General features: G+C 39.5%; 1 protein-coding gene across 1 annotated transcript in view; it reads right to left on the bottom strand.

Moving 5' to 3' along the window:
- The window catches only part of NEB (nebulin), a 196655-nt gene that overhangs the window by 1144 nt on the left and 171618 nt on the right, over positions 1–23893 (bottom strand). Inside the window, exons 143-163 of the mRNA XM_088021705.1 lie at positions 23673–23783; positions 22802–22915; positions 21950–22054; positions 18904–19008; positions 18254–18358; positions 17520–17612; positions 16390–16482; positions 14574–14666; positions 13967–14059; positions 12885–12977; positions 11098–11190; positions 10034–10126; positions 9382–9474; positions 7580–7672; positions 7192–7284; positions 6769–6861; positions 5660–5767; positions 5375–5558; positions 4979–5071; positions 3979–4128; positions 3582–3688 (exon numbers count right to left, since the gene is read on the bottom strand). Coding sequence (XP_087877831.1) covers positions 3582–3688; positions 3979–4128; positions 4979–5071; positions 5375–5558; positions 5660–5767; positions 6769–6861; positions 7192–7284; positions 7580–7672; positions 9382–9474; positions 10034–10126; positions 11098–11190; positions 12885–12977; positions 13967–14059; positions 14574–14666; positions 16390–16482; positions 17520–17612; positions 18254–18358; positions 18904–19008; positions 21950–22054; positions 22802–22915; positions 23673–23783 — 2205 coding nt within the window. The remainder of the gene's footprint in view (positions 1–3581; positions 3689–3978; positions 4129–4978; positions 5072–5374; positions 5559–5659; positions 5768–6768; positions 6862–7191; positions 7285–7579; positions 7673–9381; positions 9475–10033; positions 10127–11097; positions 11191–12884; positions 12978–13966; positions 14060–14573; positions 14667–16389; positions 16483–17519; positions 17613–18253; positions 18359–18903; positions 19009–21949; positions 22055–22801; positions 22916–23672; positions 23784–23893) is intronic.

Below are 23893 nucleotides of genomic sequence, written 5' to 3'. Positions count from 1 at the left end.
GTATTTGTTTCAGAGGTACAGGTCTGTGATTCATCAGTCTTACACAATTCACAGCGCTCACCATAGCACATAACCTCCCAATGTCCATCACCCAGCCACCTCATCCTTCCCACCCTGCTCCACTCCAGCAACCCTCAGTTTGTTTCCTGAGATTAAGAGTCTCTTAGGGTTTGTTTACCTCTCTGGTTTCATCTTGTTTCATTTTTTTCCTCCCTTCCCCTATGATCCTCTGTCTTGTTTCTCAAATTCCTCATATCAGTGAGATTATATGATAATTGTCTTTCTCTGATTGACTTATTTCCCTTAGCATAATACCCTCTAGTTCTATCCACATTGTTGCAAATGGAAAGATTTCAGGGTTTTTTTTTTTGATGGCTGCATAATATTTCAGTGTGTGTGTGTGTGTGTGTGTGTGTGTATGTATACACACCACATCTTTATCCATGCATCTGTTGATGGACATCTTGGCTCTTTCCATAATTTGGCTATTGTGGACATTGCTGCTATAAACATCGGGGTACACATACCCCTTCAGATCCCTACATTTGTATCTTTGGGGTAAATACCCAGTAGTGCAATTGCTGGGTTGTAGGGTAGCTCTATTTTCAACTTTTTGAGGAACCTCCATACTGTTTTCCAGAGTGGCTGCACCAGCTTGCATTCCCACCAACAGTGTAGGAGGGTTCCCTTTTCTCCACATCCTCACCAACATGTGTCGTTTCCTGATTTGTTAATTTTAGCCATTCTGACTGGTGTGAGGTGGTATCTTGTTGAGGTTTTGATTTGGATTTCCCTGATGCCAAGCGATGTTGAGCACTTTTTCTGTTCGCTATTTGGATATCTTCTTTGTAGAAATGTCTGTTCATGTCTTCTGCCCATTTCTTGATTGGATTATTTGTTCTTTGGGTGTTGAGTTTGATAAGTTCTTTATAGATTATGGATACTAGCCCTTTATGTGATACGTCCCCAAATGCCTAATTTTAAGATCTCTTATGACTCCACAAATTTAAGTTGCACAAAAGAGAATGTGCAACCACCACCAGGAAAATAAAAAGACTACTCACAAAATAGAAAATATTTGCAAATCATATATCTGGTAAGGGATTACCATCCAAAAAATATAAGGAACTCCTACCATTCAATACTGGAAAAAGGTGGGAGAGGAGGCAAAGGATCTCAGTTGTCCAAAGGAGATGCACAAATAGCCCATAAGCTCATGAAAAAAATACTTGGCAATACTAGTCATCAGAGAAAACCATAATGAAATATCATATGACACACTAGAAAGGTGAATAATCAAAAAGAAACAATAGCAGGTATTGGGGAGGATGTGGAGAAATTTTATAAACTGCTGATGGGAATGTAAAATGGTACAGCCGCTTGGAAAAGAGTTTTTGCAAGTTCCTCCCATGTTAAATACAGAGTTAGAATATTGCGGTCCTATGTATATACCCAAGAAGTGAAAACAGGTCTGCACAATTACTTGTACATTCACATTCACAGCAGTATCATTTATAGCAGCCAAAAAATGGAAACAACCCAAATGCCTACCAACTGATGAATGAAGGAAAAAAGGGTGGTATTTCCATACAATAGAATATTTACTAGTAAAAAGGAATGAGTTGCTGTTGTATGATACAATTAGATGAACCTCAGAGCTTTAAGTAAAAGAGGCCAGTCACAAAAGACCACATACTGTGTGATTTCATTTATATGAAATGTCTTGCATAGGCAAAGAGAGAAAGCATATTAGTGGATCCCTTGGACTGGATGGTGGGGGAGGGAAGGGCTCAGAAAGGGGATTGACTTGATGAGTACAAGGGGTTTTTTTAGGGTGATGAAGTGTTACTAGATTGTAGTAGTGGTTGAATAACTAAATGAAATAAAATCAGTGGACCTGTACACTTCAGATGATGACTTTAATAGTATGTTAATAATATATTCATAAAACCGTATATGAAAAAAATTTTTTTTTGTATATTGCCTTTTCTTCCCTTCTGAGAAAGCGGTATTGCATGTATCTTTCACCCTGGGAATTTGGGAGCATACTAGTAGTAAAAGTTTCTAAAAGCTATCTTCCACATGTTAAAACAAAACAAAAACAAAAAAGTATAACATGGTAGAAAGGGAAAATGGGGAGTTACTAATGAATAAGCATAAAGTTTCAGTTAAGCAATATGAATAAGCTCTAGAGATCTGCTGTCCTGGAGATCTTTAGAGATCTGTACACAAGCTTGAATCTCTTGTGCACAAGAATGTACTGAACACTTAAAAATGTGGTAAGAAGGTAGATCTCAAGTGTTTCTACAACAGCAAAATAAAATTTTTTAAATTGTTAACAATTTGTAGACAAAAATAACCAAAACAAAGTGCCCAAATTTCCTTCAGAGGAGCAGGCACTGGTTAGTAATTTGGAATGTAACCTGCATAATTTTTTCTTAGCATTCTGAAATAACACATACATATATTCATATTCGAGGATAGGTTTCCCCTTTCCCCCTGCATATGTGAAACAATTACTGTGATTAATACTCTGACCCATTCTTTCCATTTAATATAGCTTCAGGGCTTTTCCAGATAAATCTATATGGATATAGATTTATAGAGATCTAGATATAGATTTATATATACAGATTTATATAGATCTCATACTTTTTTTACTGCTACAGAGAATTCTGTATTTTTTTAAATTTATTTTTAAAGATTTTATTTATTCATGAGAGAGAGAGAGAGAGAGAGAGGCAGAGGGAGAAGCAGGTTCCCAAGGAGCAGGGAGCCTGATGTGGGACTCGATCCCAGCACCCCGGGATCAGGACCTGAGCCGAAGGCAGGCGCTTAACCATCTGAGCCACCCAGGCGCCCGAGAATTCTGTATTTTAGTAAGATCACAAATTAGTCATTTCTATACTTCTGGACATTTAATTGTTAACCATTTTTTCTTACACTAATCCCCTGTTTGTCTTTAGGCGGGTATTTCAGAGAAAGAGCTTTTAAAGGTGAAAGGAGTAGGTCAGATGGTATGTGCATTTTAATTTTTTAAAAAAAATTCACTACCACAATGTTCTAATATAATACTTATTGTTTTAATTTGCATATTCCTGGTTTGCAGTTATGGTGGACATCTTTTTTGCTGGCTGTTTCTATTTCTCTTGCTGTAAGTTGTCTATTCATTTACTTCCAGGTCTTTCTTATTCTGACTGGAAGGGGAATAATTTGCCCATGAATTTTTGAGTGTTAGGTTTTTTTAGATATAAATCTTTGTATTATGAATGCTGCAAATATTTTCTCCCAGTTTGACATGTTTCTTTTTGTTATAAAAACATTTAAAATTTTATGGTCAAATATGCAGTCTTGTCTTTCACGTTCCTAGGTTCTAGAACTTGCTGAGGAAGGCCTTTCCTGTCCCCAATATTATAAAATTAGTCTCTACTTTTCTGTGGTATTTTACAATTTTGATTTTTTTTTTCCCCTGTTGATTTGTGATTCGTTTAGGATCCATTTCTGGGCCTCATCTATTTTCATATCTATTCCCCTGCTAAATCCAGATTTAATGATACTAGCTTTAGAGTATGTTTGCTTACCCCTGCAGTAGAAGGGTGCGATGGGATAGAGGATACCGTTGTCTGCTGCGTGGCAACTGAAGATGATCGCTGCTGTGGGAGCTCCGTGGTCTTTGCGTGTTTGTAAGCTAAAAGGTGGGAAGTAGTTTGTAGGAAGAAAAATGACTAGACATCATTTCATCTGTGTTAAACAGCTGAGCAGTGCTCTCTTGTCCCCTAACTTAAAAAGAATGGTTTCCAAGAAAGGGGGCTCTAATAAAAATTAATGAAAAATGAAACATCTGGTTTCATGTACCTCTCCACAATTCTAGTCTTTTCTCATCAGGAGAAATGATCGAGATTTTTGTTATTGTTGCTGTTTTTACCTCAAAGCATCTGCGCCTGTAACCCAGCAAGCTGGCGGGCAGCCCCCTTATACCTGAGGAAGTTGCAGAGAAGACTCCGCCTTCGCTGTAGGTGGAGAGGCGCTGGTCCGCGGCTTCTGAGTGCTCGGACTTGTCCTCGCCGCCGCTGACGCTCAGCGCACTGGCTGAGCGCGAATGCTCCCGGCTCCGGCGCTGCGCTTGCGCTGGGGGTGGGCATGCGTGAGTCAGTCTCTGCGGTGCGCGGTGGGGGTGAGCTGATTGCTAGGCATGGTTTTCAGTAGGCTCCCATGAATTAAACCCTCAAAACCCTATGTGTACGGTTGCCATCCTCATTTACACGTGATAGCTGAAGTACCTTACCAAAGGTCACGTAACTGCTAAATAGTAACAGCCAGGCTTCAAATCCCAGAGTCTGTCTTGGACCACAACTCCTTCCCTCCACCCAGCCCATTTTCCTGGCTTACAAAAATTCACATTCAAACTCCACCTTCAACTTCTCCAGAAAGTCCTCCCTCACTTCCGGATTAATTTAGATGCCCTTTACCTGAGTTCCCACAATGTGCGTGCAGACCTTTAAAACTGCACGTCAGAGTGTAACCACTGATTTACTTCTCTCCATCAGCAGACTAGAGTATAAATCCTTTAAGGACAAGCACTACGTATTATTCTACAATTTAACATGAAAAGAAGGCATAAAGGCGTGTGGCTTGTTTTGTTGAATTAACAGCCTTCCTTGAAGACAGAGTTTTCAGAAAGTTGCCAAAGGTCACATTCATTCTCTTCCCTTTCCTTATGTTTTTTCTTTTCATTATTTCTCCAATAGAAAGATGTACTACTTTTTCTTTAGAAACAAAACGGTAATAAATGGGGCCTGAAGAATATTTACACAGAGGCAGTGAAACAATCTTTCCCTGACTTAAATTTGCCTAGAAATGATACTGTTCCACTAGTCAGCAAGAAGGACAACTCAGAACACTGAAAACTATAGTTTCCTGGAGGTCACTGACCCGAGCCCATTAAATGGTGACCTTCATGCTGTTAGCTATAACATACCGTTAATCATGTGTAAGCTTCGTGACTGAATGTTGTCTTCTGCTGGATCATAGTCAAACACTGAGCCAGGATTAGTACGCCAGACACGGAAACCTGCAAGTGAGATCAAGGATCAGAATGTGTTTTTGGAGGACTCCTAATAGCTTGGAAAGCAAGGCATGAATTTAACCACGTTAAATAATTTAGCTTATTTCTGGTCATGACTTCTCCTAGAACAAAGCATAGGGTAGGAAAGATACCAGCTTTGTAAGCTGTGTAAGAACAGTTTGCTTTGACAGCTGATGAAAACACAGGCTGAAGTACTTTATCCTTTAGCTTCCTATGGGTAATGCCACTCTTGTTCTTCCACCACTTTAGAGTTGATCCCCCTGCCCCCCACCCCCCGGGCTCATATACCTGTAATGGTCTCCTGATCCTGGTCATTCCGTTTTTGTTCCATCTCTACCACTTTTCTCTGAATACCCCGGTAGTTAATGTCACTGAAGTCCTGTGTGTTCTTCTTTACTCGTTCGGTGATAGGGTCTGTCACCACTGGTGTGAAGCAACCCTTGTGCTTCTCAAAGTCTTCATGATATTTCACCTGAAATTTCATGAGTTGATTTTGTGAAAATATGGTGTGATCATTTCCTCTTCCACATGATCCAGCGGACTGGCCAATTGATCCTTAAGAATTTGACTCACCGTTGAGATGTGGCGTTGGGTCTCCCGCACCCGTCTCATCTCTGGAGTGTCCAAGACGTAGGCAGCTTTGCCCTGTATTTGTTTTCGGAAGCTATCAGAATAAAGAACCTGATAGAGGAGAGACCATGAATTAAGTACAGGTCATGGTACTGTTCTAATTCTGAAGCCTCAAAAACTTTTCCAACACATGGAGATAAAAGTAGCTGGGGAGGGAAGCTTGAGTCATCTGAAAGGACCCAGTGATACCCTTGACTAATAGCAGAACAGATAAGCATGAGGACGAATGGGCAGGGTTCTCATCAGGAGAGAAAGGACGTTTTTGACTTTGAAAATGTAACTTTCATTTTCAAAGGAGACAAGGCACATAATTTCAAAGAGGATAGGAAGAGGGTGGTCTCTGGAATTTGCTAGGAATTGCAGCACCAGCAGACTGGATGGTATTTGGCACTAGATGGGATTCTGACATTCAAAACAACTATCCTTTTAAATTTTTTAAAGTTCAATTAATTAAGTAATCTCTACACCCAGCATGGTGCTCCAGCTCACCACCCTGAGGTCAAGAGTCGCATGCTCTCCTGAGCCAGCCAGATGCTCCAAAACAACTGTCCTTTTCAACAAGTGATCATTTTCATAGGTTTATGCCCGGATTTCATAAACCAATGTTAATACAGAAATCAAAGTCCACCAGACATGAAAAACCCAAAATATCAAAGCTAAAGAAGGCATCCATATCAGAGTATTACCTGTTTCATAGAGTACCTTAAAAATAAAGGAGAGCAGAAGATTGAGGATGTTAGGAAGTCAATTTGTTACAATTGGTTATGTAAGATTACCCCCCGAGTAAAATAAAAGGAAGAGAAAACACTGGCAACTGTTACTTCTTAGTATGATCATTTGGAATTTAAAAGCACAGTTGTGTTAATTTTAATGTAAATTTTCAGTTGAATAAGGTGCACAATTTTATGGTGTTAAAATGTTATTTTTCAAGATGTTGCATTTTTTTTCATTTTAGTGTGCTTCCCAGTTGATGAGAAAGGCGTGTTTATATGATGTTAAAATGTTATTTTCCAAGTCATTGCACTACTCCTGTGTTTAATCCTAGACAATACCGAACTAATGTTTTCTTGGTTGCGCTTAGCTCGCTCCATCTCTGGAGTAACAGGTGTTGGAGTTGCTTTTCTCATATTCTCTTTGTATAATACCTAGAGGAGCCAAGAGAGCATCCAGACATCAGAGAGCAGAAAACCAGTTCTGAAAACCATCATCTAGCTGGTGTTATGGCTCAATTATATCACACTCTATAAGAAACACGTCAGGAAGATAAAGCCATTAAAATGTTATTATATAAAGCACAAGATGAAGAAAGGATTAAATCAGGTTGAACTGGTGGGGTTGGTTTATCATTTTTAAGTGGGTAAAGAAGAATTTTTTAAAATAAAAGTTTTGGGAAAACTGTGAGATAAATTAGTGATATAACATATTTGCCAGGCTTATTAAAAGTGTAACAATTTCTTTTTTCCTCTCCAAAATACCGAGCTAAAGTTTTCTTGATTGCGTTTGACTCTTTCCATCTCAGGAGTAAAGGGTGTAGGGGTCACTTTCCCCAAGTTTTCTTTGTATAACACCTGTGAGATACAAAGTTGGACCCGAAAATCATGAAGAGGCAATATTCAGGCTATTAAACATAATGCAATTTGGGGGAGAAAACTCCATGTTTAATCTGTTACATGAGTGAGAACAGCTCTCAAGAAGAAAGCTTAAAAACAGTTAATGGCAATAGTAAGTGTAGTATATCATTTACAGGGGATTCTAAAAAACTGGCATTTTGCTTGTTTTTAACCTGGGATGGAGTTAGGAGCAGGCCAAACTACAGGGGTTACTTTGCAAAATTAAAAGCACTTTCGTTTCTCAAGACAATACCGAGCTAATGTTCTCTTGATTGCGTTTGACTCTCTGCATCTCTGGCGTGACAGGGGTTGGGGTGGCTTTCCCCACATTTTCTTTGTACAAAACCTACGCAGGTTCAATGGATCCAAAAAGGCAAAAAGAAAAAAAAATTACAGTTACCAAAAGATTAAACGGAATAGATAATTTGTTATGAGGCTCAGGGTGCCAGACCATTTGGGCAATCAGGTTAGGTGGAAAGGAGTACGTTTCCAAACAAAGTTGAGTGTAGTTATAGCAAGACACACCTTTCCAGGGTAGGACCGTGCCCTGAAATCCTGGCAGACTGCAAGACAGAACTTGCAGGGTGCCCAAAAGGGATGAGAGAAGGCCTTTATTTTACGTCGATGCATTTCAAGCACCAGATAGATCATCTTGTAACAGGACTTAGGGGAATGTGCTTGACCGACACCAAGAAGGTGGGGCTGCTCCCTATATGGCAGCAGGTGACTGGCCTGTCTTGCAGCACTTAAACTCATATTGACACATCCATAAAATTGTGGGCCCAAAACCAAAGATTCCTCCTACTCTTTTTTTTTTTTCCCTGCCATCATCTGTGCTCTGCCTCCTGCTTTAGTTCACCAAACTTATCAGTAAAGAAAAACGTTTTCAGCAATTATATCACTAGCATCATGATAAATCCTTTACCTCAGTGTCTCCCTTCAGTGTCATTCATGGGGACACGGGAGGTTTGGGAAATGGTATTCAAGAGAAAGAATTCTGTTAAAGTAGTGGTTCTTAGAGTGGGGTCCCTGAACAGCAAGGTCAGCATCACCTGAGCACTTGCTAGAATTGCAAATCTTCTGGCCCCACACCAGACCTACAGAATGAGAAACTGGGGACAGCACCCAGCAGTCTGACTTAAATGCTCCGGGTGATTCTGATGCAGTGCTCTCTAGTGTTGGAGAAAGCTGCAGACAGCGCTTATGTGGAGGGCCACCAGGTTCTTCCTAACTGGAGCTAACATCTTCCCCATACAAATCCCAACCCCCTGGTAAATTATAAACATGTATCATGTCACAGAGCACAGGCTTACAGGAAGAGGTCTGTAAAGTTAGCAGTTAGAGACCACGATGAAGACAAAACAAAAAACTAAAGTTGGTAAAGCAAAAACAGTTCAAGCGACACTTCATTTTTAAGTAAATTGATAAATCATTTTCTGAAACCAGTGGATCTTAATTTTTTTCATTTCTCTGAGCACAGTACCTCCAAACAATCACATGAGGAATTTGAGATTGTTAGAACTCGATTTTGTTATCCAAGCAAACTAAAAAACAAGTGGTTTTTTAAAAAAAATATTTTTAAATACCAAATGGAATAGAAATGTCATTATCCTTGGAGGAGAGGATCAGGGGTTATTTTTCCCCAAGGTCTCTTTGTCTAAATCTAACAGGGTAAATTAGAACCTAAAGTCATAGGTGCAAAAACAAACAAGATCACAACTCCCAATTTTCCAGAAAGAGCTCTCATACCTATCATGCCACCCCCCAAATTTCAGAAGTACGTAAAACAAAGAGACCTTGAGGATAGATAGAGAGTAAGTTCGGGGGCAGATGAGCAAAAGGACATTTTACTGGAAAATCTGTTACTTCCTGATATTAGAACTTTATAGATTAAAGCAATCTTGTTATTACAGTGTTAAAACTAAGAGCAGCCTTCTAGGAGAGAAGGATAAATGAGATCAACAAAATTCAGAAAATTTGTTTTTTAAAAGTAGGATTAATAAGTATTATTTTAAATCATTAAAGAAGTAGCTTTTTCTTTTCTTGCCAAAGTACCGAGCTAATATTTTCTTGATTGTGTTTGACTCTCTCCATCTCTGGAGTGACAGGTATAGGGGTTCCCTTGCCCATATTTTCTTTGTATAACACCTGTGTGATGAGAAAGCATCCAGAAAAAAAAAGTTAGGTAACATTTCATTTGTTGTAAGATTTTAAGTGTGAGTTCAACTTCCTGGTTACCAAATGACACAGTAGTCCAGGGAGCCAGGAGTTACAGGTTGGCAAGCTGCCACAAACTACTTTAATGGCGGCCATGGTTGGGCTGGGAAGCAGAGTCTCTAGGCAGCAAGGACCTCAGCTGCTGGGAAACCACTGTTATTCATGTTATTTTGTCATTTCTGGGAGTACAGTGCCTCCCAACAATCACATGGGGGTTTGAGATTGTTAGAACTCAGTTTTTTTGTTATCCAAGTAATTAAAAAATATATTTTAAAATACCAGATGTAATCGCTATCAGAATTAACCAAAATGTTTTAAAAAGTTGAATCCATAGCAGTAACATAAAAATGCAAAAAGTATTGTCCTTTTGCTAAGTGAGGTATATTAGAAACAAAGGAAGGGTAGTGGGTTTTAAAAAGGAATAAATGTTAAGTATTATATAATTATGAGGTTAAATGGCATCCTGTTTTTCCCTTTCTTTCCAAAATACCGAGCTAAGGTTTTCTTGATTGTGTTTGACTCTCTGCATCTCAGGAGTGATGGAGATTGGAATTCCTGTTCCCAGGTTTTCCTTGTATAGCACCTGTATGATAAGAAAGCATCCAGAACAAAAAAGAGCGATCAACCACTTTCCCCTTCTGTGGAGAAGTGGGGAGAAGAAGGGCAAAGGGGAAGAGAACAGGTAGGAGGAAGGGAAATACCAGAAGCTTCTAGATCCAACCTGTAGGAGCCTAAAGACATACTTATAAGTAAGGGAATGCAGGAAAGAGCAGCAAAAAACTAAGAGATAGGAAAGGAAAGTTTTGTTACTTTTGTTTGAATTGACCTCTGTAGCGCCGAGCAATAGTGCACCATGAAAGGGAACAATTAGTCTCCCCCCGCCTCCAGTTTGTTATGAGGAAGAGAAAGAATTAAAAAGGGTAAGAGACAAAAGGAGAACCAAGGAAGTTATTTTCGATTTGGAAATATTAATAAACCACATAAGGATATTTGGGTTTTTATAAACACTGTATACATAAAGATACATGTGCACAAACCTTCTTTTGTTGACTTTCAAAAGAAGTCCAAGTATTTAATTTTTAGTTTGGGCGAACATATTGGGTGGAATTATTTTTAAAGCAAATGGAGAGCAATGACAAGATGCTAAAAAAAAAAAAAAGAAAAGAAACTTAACAGTATCTGTACGAATACCAGTAGGGACACAGAAGGTTAGAACAGGAAGTAAGCCGAGTCTGGTCTTTGCTAAAGACATTTTTGTAAGCTTTACATCCAGACCAAATTTGCCAAAGCAGGATAAATGTGGGTGCTTAGACACTGAGAAGGTTATGTTTTTAAAGGCTAGGATATATACTGAACACTTTTTTTTAAAAAAAGTCACATGATGGTATTAATGTTTAACCAAAATGGGGAAATGGATTCACAGGAGATGGCAGCATTAAGTTGTGAACAAGACATGTCAGAGTTTTTATTGGGATAAGCTGATTAGATTTAAAATATAGCCATTAATTTTTGGTTTAAAAATAGTTAAAGGGATTTTTTTTTTCTTTTAAATACCGAACTAAAGTTCTCTTGATTGTGTTTGACTCTCTCCATCTCTGGAGTGATGGGAATTGGGATCCCTTTCCCGAGGTTTTCTTTATACAACACCTGTACAACACAAGAAAGCATCCAGAAAAAAACAAGAGCAGTCCAAACAGCCCTTTCATCTGTCCTGTAGGGACCCTAATATGAGACTAGAGACATCAAACAAGAAAGACAAATTCACCAAGTCAACCTGTCTCTTCAAACACAGATCGGGATGACAATATGCTCCGTATTTCCTTAGCTAAAGTGCCAGTGTATTTGATATTCACCTCACCATTAACTCATTTATATTGAAGGTTTGTTTCCTGCATTGGGAATTAAGGAAAAAACTACAATTTCTTAAGAGCACTGAAGTGCTTAGTGTACAATAGAAAAATTATTTTTTAATTAGATTGGCAAATACTTATTTACATAGAACATCTGTTTTGTAGAGTAACAGATATTTAAAACCCATCAAATCTATGCAGTATAGCAAAATTGGTCTTTGTTGAGTATATTCAAGTTGCGGAGGTGGTCACGTCTGAAAGTTAATGTTTTAATACATAGTACTATTTATTTCCCATGGAATCTTAAAAGCTCTCTGCACCCCGGACAATTTTGCCTAAATGCAACTTGTGTAACAATGAATACAAATGGTTACTTAGGGGAAAAAAACTGTCCAGGATCATCAGGATCATTAAGATCTCAGATATAAATATCAATAATACTTATTCTAATATAGAAGAAAATAATTAACAATTTTGAAAATTAATGCAAACCTTAATTCTTCCAAAAGAAGAAATCATCAAAATCACCACCACCACCACCATCATCATCATCATCATCCCACAGGGAAAACAGTGAATGTTCCAAAAGTGATATTTACATTGACAATTTAACAAAGTTGAAAGGTTGTTAGTGAATAGTAATTAAAAACAAAGGAAAACAAAACCAAACCAAAAGACAGTGGGACCAAAGAAAGTTACTGTGGAAGAATCAAACTTCCTGAAAATATTTGAACTCACAATTAAAAACCACTTTGGATCAAACCTGCTCCACCCCCCACCCCAAACAATCCAGCTAAATTTTACTACTGACATTTGATTTTCTATCTCAGGCATAAGTAACTCTTAAGATCCTTACACAGAAGTTTCACAGACTATTACAGAATTTTTCAACAATATTAATAAAATAAAAAGTAACTAAATATAAATTTATGATCTGATTTGTGTATTTAAGAGAAATCAGAAGGTCTGGATTTCTATTCATGGAATGGCTCGTTTAGCACAAATATCAAGACAAGGTTGCTTTGGGTTCCAACACTGAGCTACTTTCTTTTTCTGTCCTGTGTTTATCCAGACAGGATCTAGGTTAAGGCAACCACCATTCCCAATCAAGAGCCACTATTTCTACATGTGGCCTCAAGTACTGTGTCTTCGAGCTACACTAACCCAGAAGCATCTGAGAGAAGAAGAGTCCCAAGTAAATAATAGCTACAGTGTTTGGGTTTTTTGGACATTAGTGAACTTCAAAAGTCCCAGCAGCAACATAAAAGTTGAAAAGAGAAGGAAATGAACCAATTAAAAGTTTTAAGGGACTATTATGGAAGATAGAAAATGTTAGAATCAAATGGTAAGTAAACGACGTGGAAAACAGAATTCAGTTGACACAATTTTTTAAAAAATGTTAAATTGATTATTTTAAAGGGACTAATAGAAGTTTGTTTTTAGAAAATTATTTTTTTAAATATGGAATTAAAGGAGCTTTCTCCTGAATACCGAGCTAAAGTTTTCTTGATTGCGTTTGACTCGCTCCATCTCAGGAGTGACAGGAATGGGGGTCCCCTTGTTCAAGTTCTCTTTGTACAAAATCTGTGTGCACAAAAGCAACAGTCACATCAGCTTGGACGCATCTTTTAGGTAACCCGATCTTCAAAACAGTCCCTAAAAGTATTTTTGTTTTCGTAATGGCATAAAATAGGCCTAAACAACCTCAAGTAATAGAACAACTTTGATGTTTAGTCACACACAGGGCGATGTCTGTCTCTGAGGGGCGGTGATAAAGACGCAGCTGCCAGGCCACAGGCAGGAGTCACTTAGTAATAGACGTCTTCTCTCAAAGACAGAAGGATGAGGCCTTATCAAATAGTGTCCAAGTTAATTGAAATTAATAGCCATAATGAGTTGTTGGTAACTCTAAATTAAGGAACCAGAGAGAGAGAGAAAGAGAGGTTTGGGGGAATAAAATAAATATTAATAGATACTAAAAGCTAAATGAACATTAGCTTTCAGTGATCCTTAAACTATTCCAAAGGGAAGCTCATTTCTCTTACATGGTATACAAAAAATAGCTGAGCCACATTTCTGACTTAACTGTAAACTGCTCTGCCATCTCTTGAATGAAAATATTTAAGAATCACATTCTTTTACAAAAAGTTACAAACACAAAAAATACATCAAACAGAGCCAGAATAAGCACAAATAAAATTCTAGTTTAACACTGACCTTTTGAAGGGATGTTAGATTTTTACTTTTGACATGTGTCACACCAGTTAGAAACACCTGTGGTTATTAAAGGAGGGTTTGAGGGGGAAAAAAACAAACACTGAATATTACGGGTTTTTAAGGAAAGTGATTTATCGTTATATTTTAGGGAAAACACAGTTAAAATTTCACGCCAGAACTCAAGTAAATACTAAATTAGATATGGGTTGAAAACTGAGGTAATATTTGGTATCATTATTTTCATTATGTGAATTTAGTAATTTTACAGGAAGAAAAATCATATGTTTGTAATGTGTTAAAAATATTATTTTAAATAAGAATTAAGGGATTTTATTTTTTTGCCCCCTAAGAAATACCGAGCTAAAGTTCTCTTGATTGCGTTTGACTCTCTCCATCTCTGGAGTGATAGGTGTTGGGGTTCCTTTCCCCAAATTTTCTTTGTACAAAACCTGTGAGATACAAGAAAGTACCCAGAAGACATTCAAAACAGGCACAAAGATTAAGGAAGGGAGAAAATTAGGGGCAGGTAGTTTGTGTGAAGAGGGAGTCTTTTAGTGAGTAATATTTAGTAAGGATAATGCTTTTACTTTTTCTTCACAATTTTAATGATGAACTCTACCATGCTAATTCTGGGGAAAAAAAAGTACAACACAAAGCACTGAGTTATAGGAAATGAGTATAATGATGAGGAATCTTGCATTAATTCTACTTACAGTATTTCAGATCTAAGTTTTCACACTTGTCAGTCACTAAAAATGTTAAAGTACCACCAGAAAAGCGAGTCACTTCTGTAAGTTCAGGTGGTTTGAGTCAGGTAATAACACACACCCCTCCCTCCTCCCACACACACATACACAGGATTGTTAAGATATTACTTTTATTAAAAAAGGATAATGGGTTATTCTGGTAGACTTCTAAAAAAGTAGGGAAATTGAGTTTCTAATTTGATATATTTGTAAATACCGAGCTAAAGTTCTCTTGATTGCGTTTGACTCTCTCAATCTCTGGAGTGACAGGGGTTGGAATGCCTGTTCCCAAGTTTTCTTTGTACATAACCTGTAGAAGATAATTAGAATCTAAGCCAAAAAGATGAAATGACCACGAATCCTTTGGATTACGGCTACATCTGTGGGCTACGTGGTGGAAACTCCTAAAAACAATCTAGCTTTCAAGTATGAAACTCAAGGAAGAAGGAAAAGAAATTCCACACATATTTATGTTCCCTACTCAAAAATAACTTCACTACCCTTGAACACTTGGTACTAAATTATGCATTTTCTGTTGTCAACACTTAGAACATTCCTAAAATGCATTAAAAAGTAATAAATTCAACAGTGAGAAAAATCGAACCACTTCATAACATTTAGTATTAGTAGGTCCACAGTAGATTTGTACTTAATAAATAGGCTACTTGGTTTAAAATTTTCTAATCATGTGATACTCTATTCCTTCAAGGTTGGGAATTTTGTTTTGTATTTTCTACTGAAAATTCCTAGGGGGCCCCAGTCTATTAGGTACTCCTAATATGAGACTTAAAAGTATATTTTTCAGAGAGAGCAACTTTCCTTGAAATTTCTGATGGTTGTTGGATCATGTAAACTGGTGTTTTTCAAACTGAGGGAAGTCCCTATTTTTTAGGGTCGTATCAAAGGTCTATAAATTCTAATGAAAAGAGTAAGGAACTTCCTGAACCTCTGGCCCCCTTCTTTCCTTTTAATGTTAAGAATTGTCAGCCTAAAGGAATGAATGAATTCTTTTTAAATAAATGGGTCAATGGTGTACTTGAGCATGGGGTGGGGAGCAACATGAACAACGCAGGGCGTTTAGGTCACAGATTAATTCCCCTCAACACTGACAAACTAGTGGTGATATCTTTGTTTTGCTGGGAAACTTTGAGGGATCTTTCAAAATCTACTGTTTTAGTACAAACTTGTGTTTCTTTACCCAGCAAGGCAGCAGAACCAAGATCATGGATAACAGAACAAAACATAATCAGAGAAAGACAGGAAGTTGCAATCAAAAGGGACAAAGGAGTTTTCTTGATTTGTGGACACAAAACCCTAAATGAAATTTGTACCACAAGGAAGTCAGAGTATAAGCAAAGAGTGAAATTACACACATCCACTATGCACAGGTGCCTGGAATTCCTCACAGAGAACATGCTTAATAGAGTATGTCATTGTGGGTAGATTGTGGGACATCCAGCACCTTAAACATACAATGCCTTTGCAAGACAGCAGAGGATATGGGGCAAGAGATCTTGAAAGGGAGAGGAGAAGATTGCAGAGACTTCACAAGTCAACCTAGAGTTTTCCTGAACAGGGGAGAATTGTCCTGAGATATACGTACATGCAAATATATACACTGGAGTAACACAAAATATTACATATGATATTATGTAATATTATATATGTATGTTATATATATAATTGTGTACATTATATAAAGTTAAAATATATGCCAATTATCTAATATATAATTACATAAAATATATAATATTTTGTGTTATTTTTATGTTTATATCTTTTAACTCGAGATCGTTCTGATAACCTTATTACTACCGTTGGCACTTTTTACTCTAGGAATTGCAGGCGTGATCATTAGTCAAGAAACCAAGTCCCTTCTGCTCCTTGATGGTGTGAAGACAGAGGTTTCTTATCTAGGATGGAGGGAGGTTTACACCATTCCTAAGGCCTGGGAAGAAGGGATGACAGAGCGCTAGAGAGCAATTGGGAGGCGGCTGGTTGCACAAATGCGTGCTGAGCACACGGGCCATTACCGAGCTAATGTGCTTCTGTGTCTCCTTGACACGTTTTACTTCAGGAAGGTCAGAGATTGGGGTTCCTTGTCCAATGGCTTCCTTATACTTCACCTGCAGATATAAAAATGGGAACATGTGCATGTGTTTGGTTAGGAGCTCTGCAGTTTGTAAAGTCACGATTTAAATAATACAAACTCTATACTTAGTGTGCACAGGGCTTCATTCTGACACTAGGTCAGAGGACAATGCTTGGTCTCTCTCCTGTCCGTTCGGGGTGGAGCAGAGGGGGAGTCCATACTCAGACTGTAGCCCCTTACCTTTCCTGTGCACTCAGATGTTGTTATACCCAACAGTTCGTTTGGCTAGGACAAATACATTCACAACATAGACCCAGGAAGATTGAATTTTCGACTTTAACATATTCTATTTTCTTACAAGTGACAAGGAGTCTCTCCTTGACTAAACTTCAGTCGGGGTCCTCTGAATCTTCTTCCCAAATAGGCCTCAACTTTTGGATTTCGGAGTCTATCTTTGTATCACCTGATATTAGCAAGGATCCTGCTAAGTCAGTTTAGCCAGAATTCCCCTACCCTTGGCATGTCTTCACCTTTGATATCTGATGAAATTCCCTACCCCACCAGCCCCACCAGGCAACGTCTGGTCACCCTGGCCTGCCACCAGCAAAAATCATGTTAGGTAGGTTCAGCCAGAACCTCCCTTACCCCTGACATTTTCTCAAATTTTCTATCCTCCCCCTGCCTCTTTATCCACCCCACCCCCGCCCCCTGATTATAAATCCTTACTTTTCCTTGCAATTCCTTTGGAACTGAGCCGTTTCGTACTGAGATCTCTTTCCCCTATTGCAACAGTCCTGCATAAAATCTGTTTTGACCGCTTGAACCATGGTCCAGCTCTGGTTTGCTCTGACACGGGCCTCTCGGTTTCCCACAGGTAACCTCCCCTCCTGCCACCTGCTCTGGCTGCACTGATTGGGGGACGGCCCTCACCACGGGCACCTACTTCAGCAGCGTCAGCTGCTTCTGGAGACAAAAGTTTTGAGTGCAGTTCAGCCCTCAAAGTAAATGATCCAAGGAAGGCAGAAAACGCAGCGGATGAGTCTCTGGTAGGGGGGCGGGGGGTGTCTTTACCGAGCTAATGTGGTCCTGTGTTTGCTTCACTCTCAGCATCTCAGGCGTCTTTCCGATTGCCGTTCCCGGCGAGACATCCTCTTTATATAAAACCTGGGGCATTCAGAATCAGGACAACGTTACACAGAAGAAAAGAAAGCCCAGCAATTCCTGGAGGAAGACTAGGAAACATGGCTTCTGTGAAAACAAAAGATTCTAGAGAATGTTCTTAGCCGTGTGCTGGAGGATCTGACATCTTCCACGTCAGCATCATTAACTCCAACCATACGTACAACACGGACAACTCTCCAGATCTTGAGATTTAATATTATCATATTGTATTAATACAGGATGAGAAAAACCGGGAAGATGTTGATTTGAAAAGACCTCTCCCATATGAAACACAATATCCATTAAAGAAATGTGAAGTCAGTTATTCTGGGGAAGGATAGTAAAAGAAACCACAGTGTCAAAAAGAAATCCATCTTCATGGAGCAAGACAACACGTTACTGCTCTGGGATTAAAAAAAATAAAAAGAAAAGTTACTTTGTTAGCAGATTTAAGGTGTTATTTCAAATGGCGTCTGGAGTGATATTTTTAGAGCAAAGCACGGGAAATTTTAACAAATAACCACAAGTATTAACTGGGGAGGTTAGATGTTAATTGTCTGAATCAAGATGAGGCTAGCATATTTTTAAAGAAGAGAATGGAATTATTAAGTTAGTGTTCAATGGAAAATAAATAGTAAATATACCGAGCTGAAATTCTTTTGATTTTCTTTAACACGCAGTATTTCTGGCGTGTCTTCAACAACTGTAATTTTTCCTTTACTGTTTTTAAGGTCACACTGGTATTGGAGCTATGAAGAAAGAGTAAACATCTTGTTAAGATTTCAACATTTTAAAATATATTTTAAATTGTCTCTATTGTGCAAGGGAAGTTAAAATCCAAATTAAAACAAAAACCAAATGTCTATGCCACAGTAATCATGGTCTGATAGCCGAAGGGAAACTCTTTCATAAGAATTTTGTAAAAAAAAATTTTTTTTAAACCCTAAAAATGGTAAAGTGTCGTTAGATTTTTTTTTTAAATGCATCCCTTCCTGAATTAATTTTGAAAATGACAGATGTCACCACTAATGGAAGATGGAGATAGTTCACATACAGTGACAAGAAGCTACTAACAAAGTAGCAGTGGGTCTTTTACGCTATGATTTGGGGAATATAAGGTGATCTTGGAGAAGAACGGAGCACGTGTTCCCTGGGCCACAGGTGGGAGTTGTGCAGGGCTGCTCCACGGCCCCCTTGCAGAGGGGAGGCCCAGTGTGTATGCCCAGAGGCAGCCACCATGCCCACCTTATCCCAGGGATCAGTGGGCTGTGTCTTAGATTCAATAAAAACTTACCAGGCTGAAGTTCTTTTGGTTCTCCCGGACTCTCTGTATCTCTGGGGTGTCCAAAACAGTCTCATAATAGGACATGCATTTCTCTGCATCTTCCTTGTACTTTTTCTGAGAATAGATTCCAAGAAATAAGGATGGTGAACACCACAGGGAAATGGGCCAGTGGGACCTACCACTGCCATTCCTGCTCAGCAGAAGGAAAGTCCTTTGTAGTTTTCGGACTGTTCATGGACGTTAGGGAGTTGTAAAGCAGAGCCCTCTTTTGGTCAATGAGCTCCATGTCTTTTCTTTCTGGGAGAACTGAGCATGGGCATTTAATAAAACCCACTGTCATGGCAAAGACAGCAGAAGGAGGCCCCTGCTGGCTGGTCCACACAGAGGAAAGTGACAGACAACCAGGCTCCTGGCGATGGGGTGTCTACTGTGAACTGGATGGGGCCATTTAGCCAGGAGCCAGACGACCAACAGGCAGGGAGAGAAAAGCAGGGGGGTGAAGAGCCATCAGCAGGCCTCTGTAAAGCTGGCCTTCACCGGTGACGAGATTTTCACTGAGCTCTTAACAGGTTGGGGGTTCCTGCTACAGGACGGGCAGGGAGGCACTGCAGCACCGGAGGTACCTCTAAACAGACCTGGGGCCACCATTATGACCGACTGACCAGCCATGGCTCTGAGCCAGCCGTCCCCGTTCTCGGGCTTTCCTGCCCCTGCCTGCAGGCTGCTTGCAGGCAAACAGGCTTGAGCAATGGAATGTAGAAAAGAGGCGACCCACCTCAAAATATCCGTAAGCCCTAACTGACCAATGGATGACTTACAACAAGGCACAGTTACCAAACAGGGAGGATTCCAAATGCCGCCATCCCTTCCCATCTTCCCCCTTTAAAAGCAGCCCCCACCCACTCCCCCTCCTTGCAGACTGCCTCTCTGCCATCCTGCCCTCTGCCCCCGGCAGTGTAGGCCCCAAACTTCTACCTCTTTTGTTCTGCCTCAGGTGACATCTGATCATGGTCCCCCATCCAATTGAGAGACACCCCATTTAGGCACCACTCTGCCTAGCCTCTGGCTGAAGACTGTGCACAGAGGTCTGCTCTTCCTCCTGACACCTGTGCCATTGGTCCCGAGACTGAGCTGTTCACTTCCATTAATCTTTGCAGCAGAACACTTCCTCCACCTTTGGGCCAGATTTTTCTTTTATTGCTCGTCACCGAGTCCTTTCACTTTTCTCTCCAGCTTTATTTAGCTCCAGTTTCTCTCACTTTTTAGGGAAGTTTGGGTGTGGAGGGCTAAGGAAAGGCTAGCTACTTTTGCAAGGTGATAAACTATTCTTTCTACATCTCTTTCCTCTAAACTGTATTACACACAAATTACGAATTATATTTATGTGTTGAAAGATTTAAACTCCTCAAAGGCAACAAAGAAGCCTTTTTAACCAATAAGAGATTTTCAGCCTAGACTTTGAACAGGAAGCCAGTTAAAACAAAGATTTCTGGAAGGAAAGAGCAGTTCACCACCTGCCTTGTTCAGGAAAAAGTCACCTGAATGACCCCTCTTAGTTATGCAAATGTAAGGCAAACAGTTCCATGGTCCTGGGAAAGTGGTAAGACCCATCCTCCTTTTCTTTTCTTTTGTTTTTAAGCTTAAGCAAAAGCTGCTGCCTTAACTGGTTTGCTGAGCTAGTGCTCGTCACTAAGAGGAGTGGTTAGTTTGTACTTGGAACTTGGGGGTGTTCTGAGAGCAGAGTCCCAGACCCCTGGCATTAGGAAGTATGTAGTATATTATCCTGAAATTGTAGGTCCATTCACACTGCTTGCATTAACCCCCAGTATGAGACTCAGAAGTTATAAAATACATACTTTTCACTGGAAACCGAGAAGCAATTTTGTAGAAAGCACCAGCACCACTACACCACTCAAAGGTAAATACTAATCTAAATTGGGAAGGAAGAAATCTGCCTGGCCATATCTTAGGCCTTGAGGAACTAGGCCGAGGAAACCTCCAAGAGGACAGAGAAAGTGGCTTAATTCTTCCCTTGAACAAGCCTGCGCTCTGAGGTTTTCCTTAAAGATTAGCAATGGGAAAGGCTCAAGGTTATATGGCTGGCAAGCCCTCACAGCCTCAAGAATGTTGGCCTCCTTCAGTGAACACAACGTGGTAGTTTGGGGCCCAGATAATTTTGGTAATAAAATGCTCCCCCCCAAAAGTTTCATTTCTCCCATTTGAATATATCTGTTTCTTATATAAACCATTCTCCAGTGATAACTATTCTTTTCTGTCTAATTTTAGGATATAAAATTATATATTGCCAATGAAGGGCTTAAATCCATGATTCCCCTGACCCAACTGGCCATTGACAGATCGTCTGTGAATATCAAAACAAAAACAAAAAACAAAAACAAAGAAGCAAACAAACAAAAACAGATTTCCAGGGTCTACATCAGGCTTACTAGCTTCAAAATTCCAGGGTGGGTCCAGGAAACCTACACTTCCAGGTGTTTATAAAGCATAGCCTGGTCAGGTCACTATGGCTTTATAACTCATGGCTCAGAAGACAGTTTGGAGCTACTTAAATAAATTGCAGATCTCTGATATCACTGAAGATTAAAACAAACAGGAGTACATCCTGCTGTATAAAGGACATCATACTTTCCTTCATTTCTCAGAGTTATCCCTCACAGAGGAAGCAGGGTTAGGTCGCGTGGTTGCTGTGGATGACATAGGTCAATCTGGTTAAGGAGATTATGGACTGTCTACTTTGTTCCTTCCTGATTCGCACATACAATTTACATCCACAGTATAAGAGATTTTACAGGTTAAAATACTGATTCATTAACACGGATGCTACCATGTAAGAGTTCTTCAGTACCTTAAAATTCCCTCATATAATCTATCTTAATTCTGATACAGAAATCTCACCTCTGACCCAAACTTGTATCACAGATGAATCCTTTCTCCTTTACTGGGCAAAACTGTGATTTGAAAGAGCCTACTTAGGTATTAATGGAAAGACTTCATGATTGGGGTCTATGTGTGATATTGCGATGAATGTCCTTACCTGGCTTGAAAGGTTCTTGACTTGCTGGGCATGAATGATCTCTGGAGTATCGACCACGGAAGTGAAATTGGCTTTTTCCATTTCTGCTAATTGCTTATACTTAATCTGCAAAAGAACACCCAACACTTGGGTAAATATTTATAACGTACATATCTGTTGATTTCATTTGATTACAAGGTGGTCAATATTTCTTTTCCAAAAGGATTCATTCATTTGAGACTCAACATAATTTTTTTCCTTTTGTGTTTATAGCTTTATACTAAAGAGTGCGATTCAGAAAGGTTGAGTCCTAGTTGTTGAAAGACTTACTATCTAGTTGGGCACAGGGGCTGGGGAAGGGAGAAGTAGTGGGAAAGGAGCAAGATAATCAACACATATGAAGATATGGATTGTTCACATATTAAGAGCTGGGAGCAGAACAAATAAGCAAAAGATAATGTGAGATGTTAAAAACTACCTTTTAAATTTAGGTTTTGGAAGAAGGGAGAGAAAGAACTCCCAAAATGTTCTAAGCAAGGGATTCTTGGTGCCGAATGGGGGTGGGGGTGGGTATTGACTAAGAGACAAGACCAGGATGTCCGAATCTGTCCTAGCTTCAAGCTCTCCAACTTCTACCCTTTGCTCTGAATGTCTTCTGTGGCTACAGACTCAGAAAGACAAATGAAAAGGCGGCCTGACGAAGTGTCTGTGCTCCTTCTATCAGAATGGCTTCCACCAGGCAGATGTTTAAAAATGCCACTATAGACATAGGACTGTTAATCAACCAAGGAAGATAACAAAAGGACAACACTGTGTCCTTGTAATCACTTTTTTTTTTTTTTTTTAAGGTTGACATGGAATAGTAGCACTGACCTGACTGGCAATATCAGTAGCATTCTTGGCCCTCATGAAGTCGGGGGTTTCATTGGCCATGGCATTCAGGCCTCTTCCTTTGACTTCCAGCTCCAAGTCTCTCTTATATTCTTTCTGTCGTAGCATTAAAACAAGAGTTACCTAACTTCTGTGACGAGGCAGTCAATGCGCAGAGTGACTGTAAATCCACATACTGTACCACTATTCGGTTGCTAGTGTTCACCTTTGCTATTCCCTGTGGTCAGATGCAGTGGTGGCCACAGAAACCTGTTTTAGGAAACTGTTCTACTTGTGTCCACATGTAAGGTTTCCTTCTGAACACTTTTAGCATTCTCTACTTAGAAAATCAAAGTAATAAGGGCATTTAAATCTGGTTTGCTACATAACTAGCACTGAACTCAGGTGCATAACACTCCAGTGTGATGTTTTAATTTAAATGAGCACACCAAATGGATCATGGTTAAATCAAATACTATTAGATAAATAACAGATTATGACAGCCACTGGACGCAAACTACAGTATCGACTCATCAGAAATCGAGATATAGATATATATATAGATATTTAAAGATTTTATTTATTTGACAGAGAGAGACACAGCGAGAGAGGGAACACAAGCAGGTGGAGTGGGAGAGAGACACGCAGGCTTCCCACGGAGCAGGGAGCCCGATGCAGGGCTTGATCCCAGGACCCTGGGATCATGACCTGAGCCGAAGGCAGATGCTTAATGACTGAGCCACCCAGGTGCACTGAGATATATTTTATTTAACAGTTAATAACCATGTTGGATATGGAATTTGAAATTCAAACCTCTCTCTTTCTTTTTTTTTGTTGTAACTTCGCTAGGGGGGAGAAGACGCTGTGGGCCTACCTCATTGAGAATTTGAGTGGCGTTCTTTGCTCTTAGCATGTCAGGCGTGTCTTCCATTTCACTGAGACCCTTCCCACGGATGCTTTCCTCTAGATCTTTCCTGTATTCTTTCTATATCACAAAATAAAAGCAACAACACTGACAAGAAAGCCTGGATCGTTCCTCTTAGGTGAAGAGCCAAACCGAACAAGCAAAGGCCAAAACAAAACAAAACAAAACAA

This window comes from Eumetopias jubatus, unplaced genomic scaffold (genome assembly GCF_037043125.1).
Source record: "Eumetopias jubatus isolate StellerSeaLion01/CBP00866 unplaced genomic scaffold, mEumJub1_p1.0 scaffold_3, whole genome shotgun sequence".
Lineage (NCBI taxonomy): Eukaryota > Metazoa > Chordata > Mammalia > Carnivora > Otariidae > Eumetopias > Eumetopias jubatus.
Note: the sequence above shows the minus strand (reverse complement) of the source record. Positions and strands in the feature narration are given on the sequence as shown.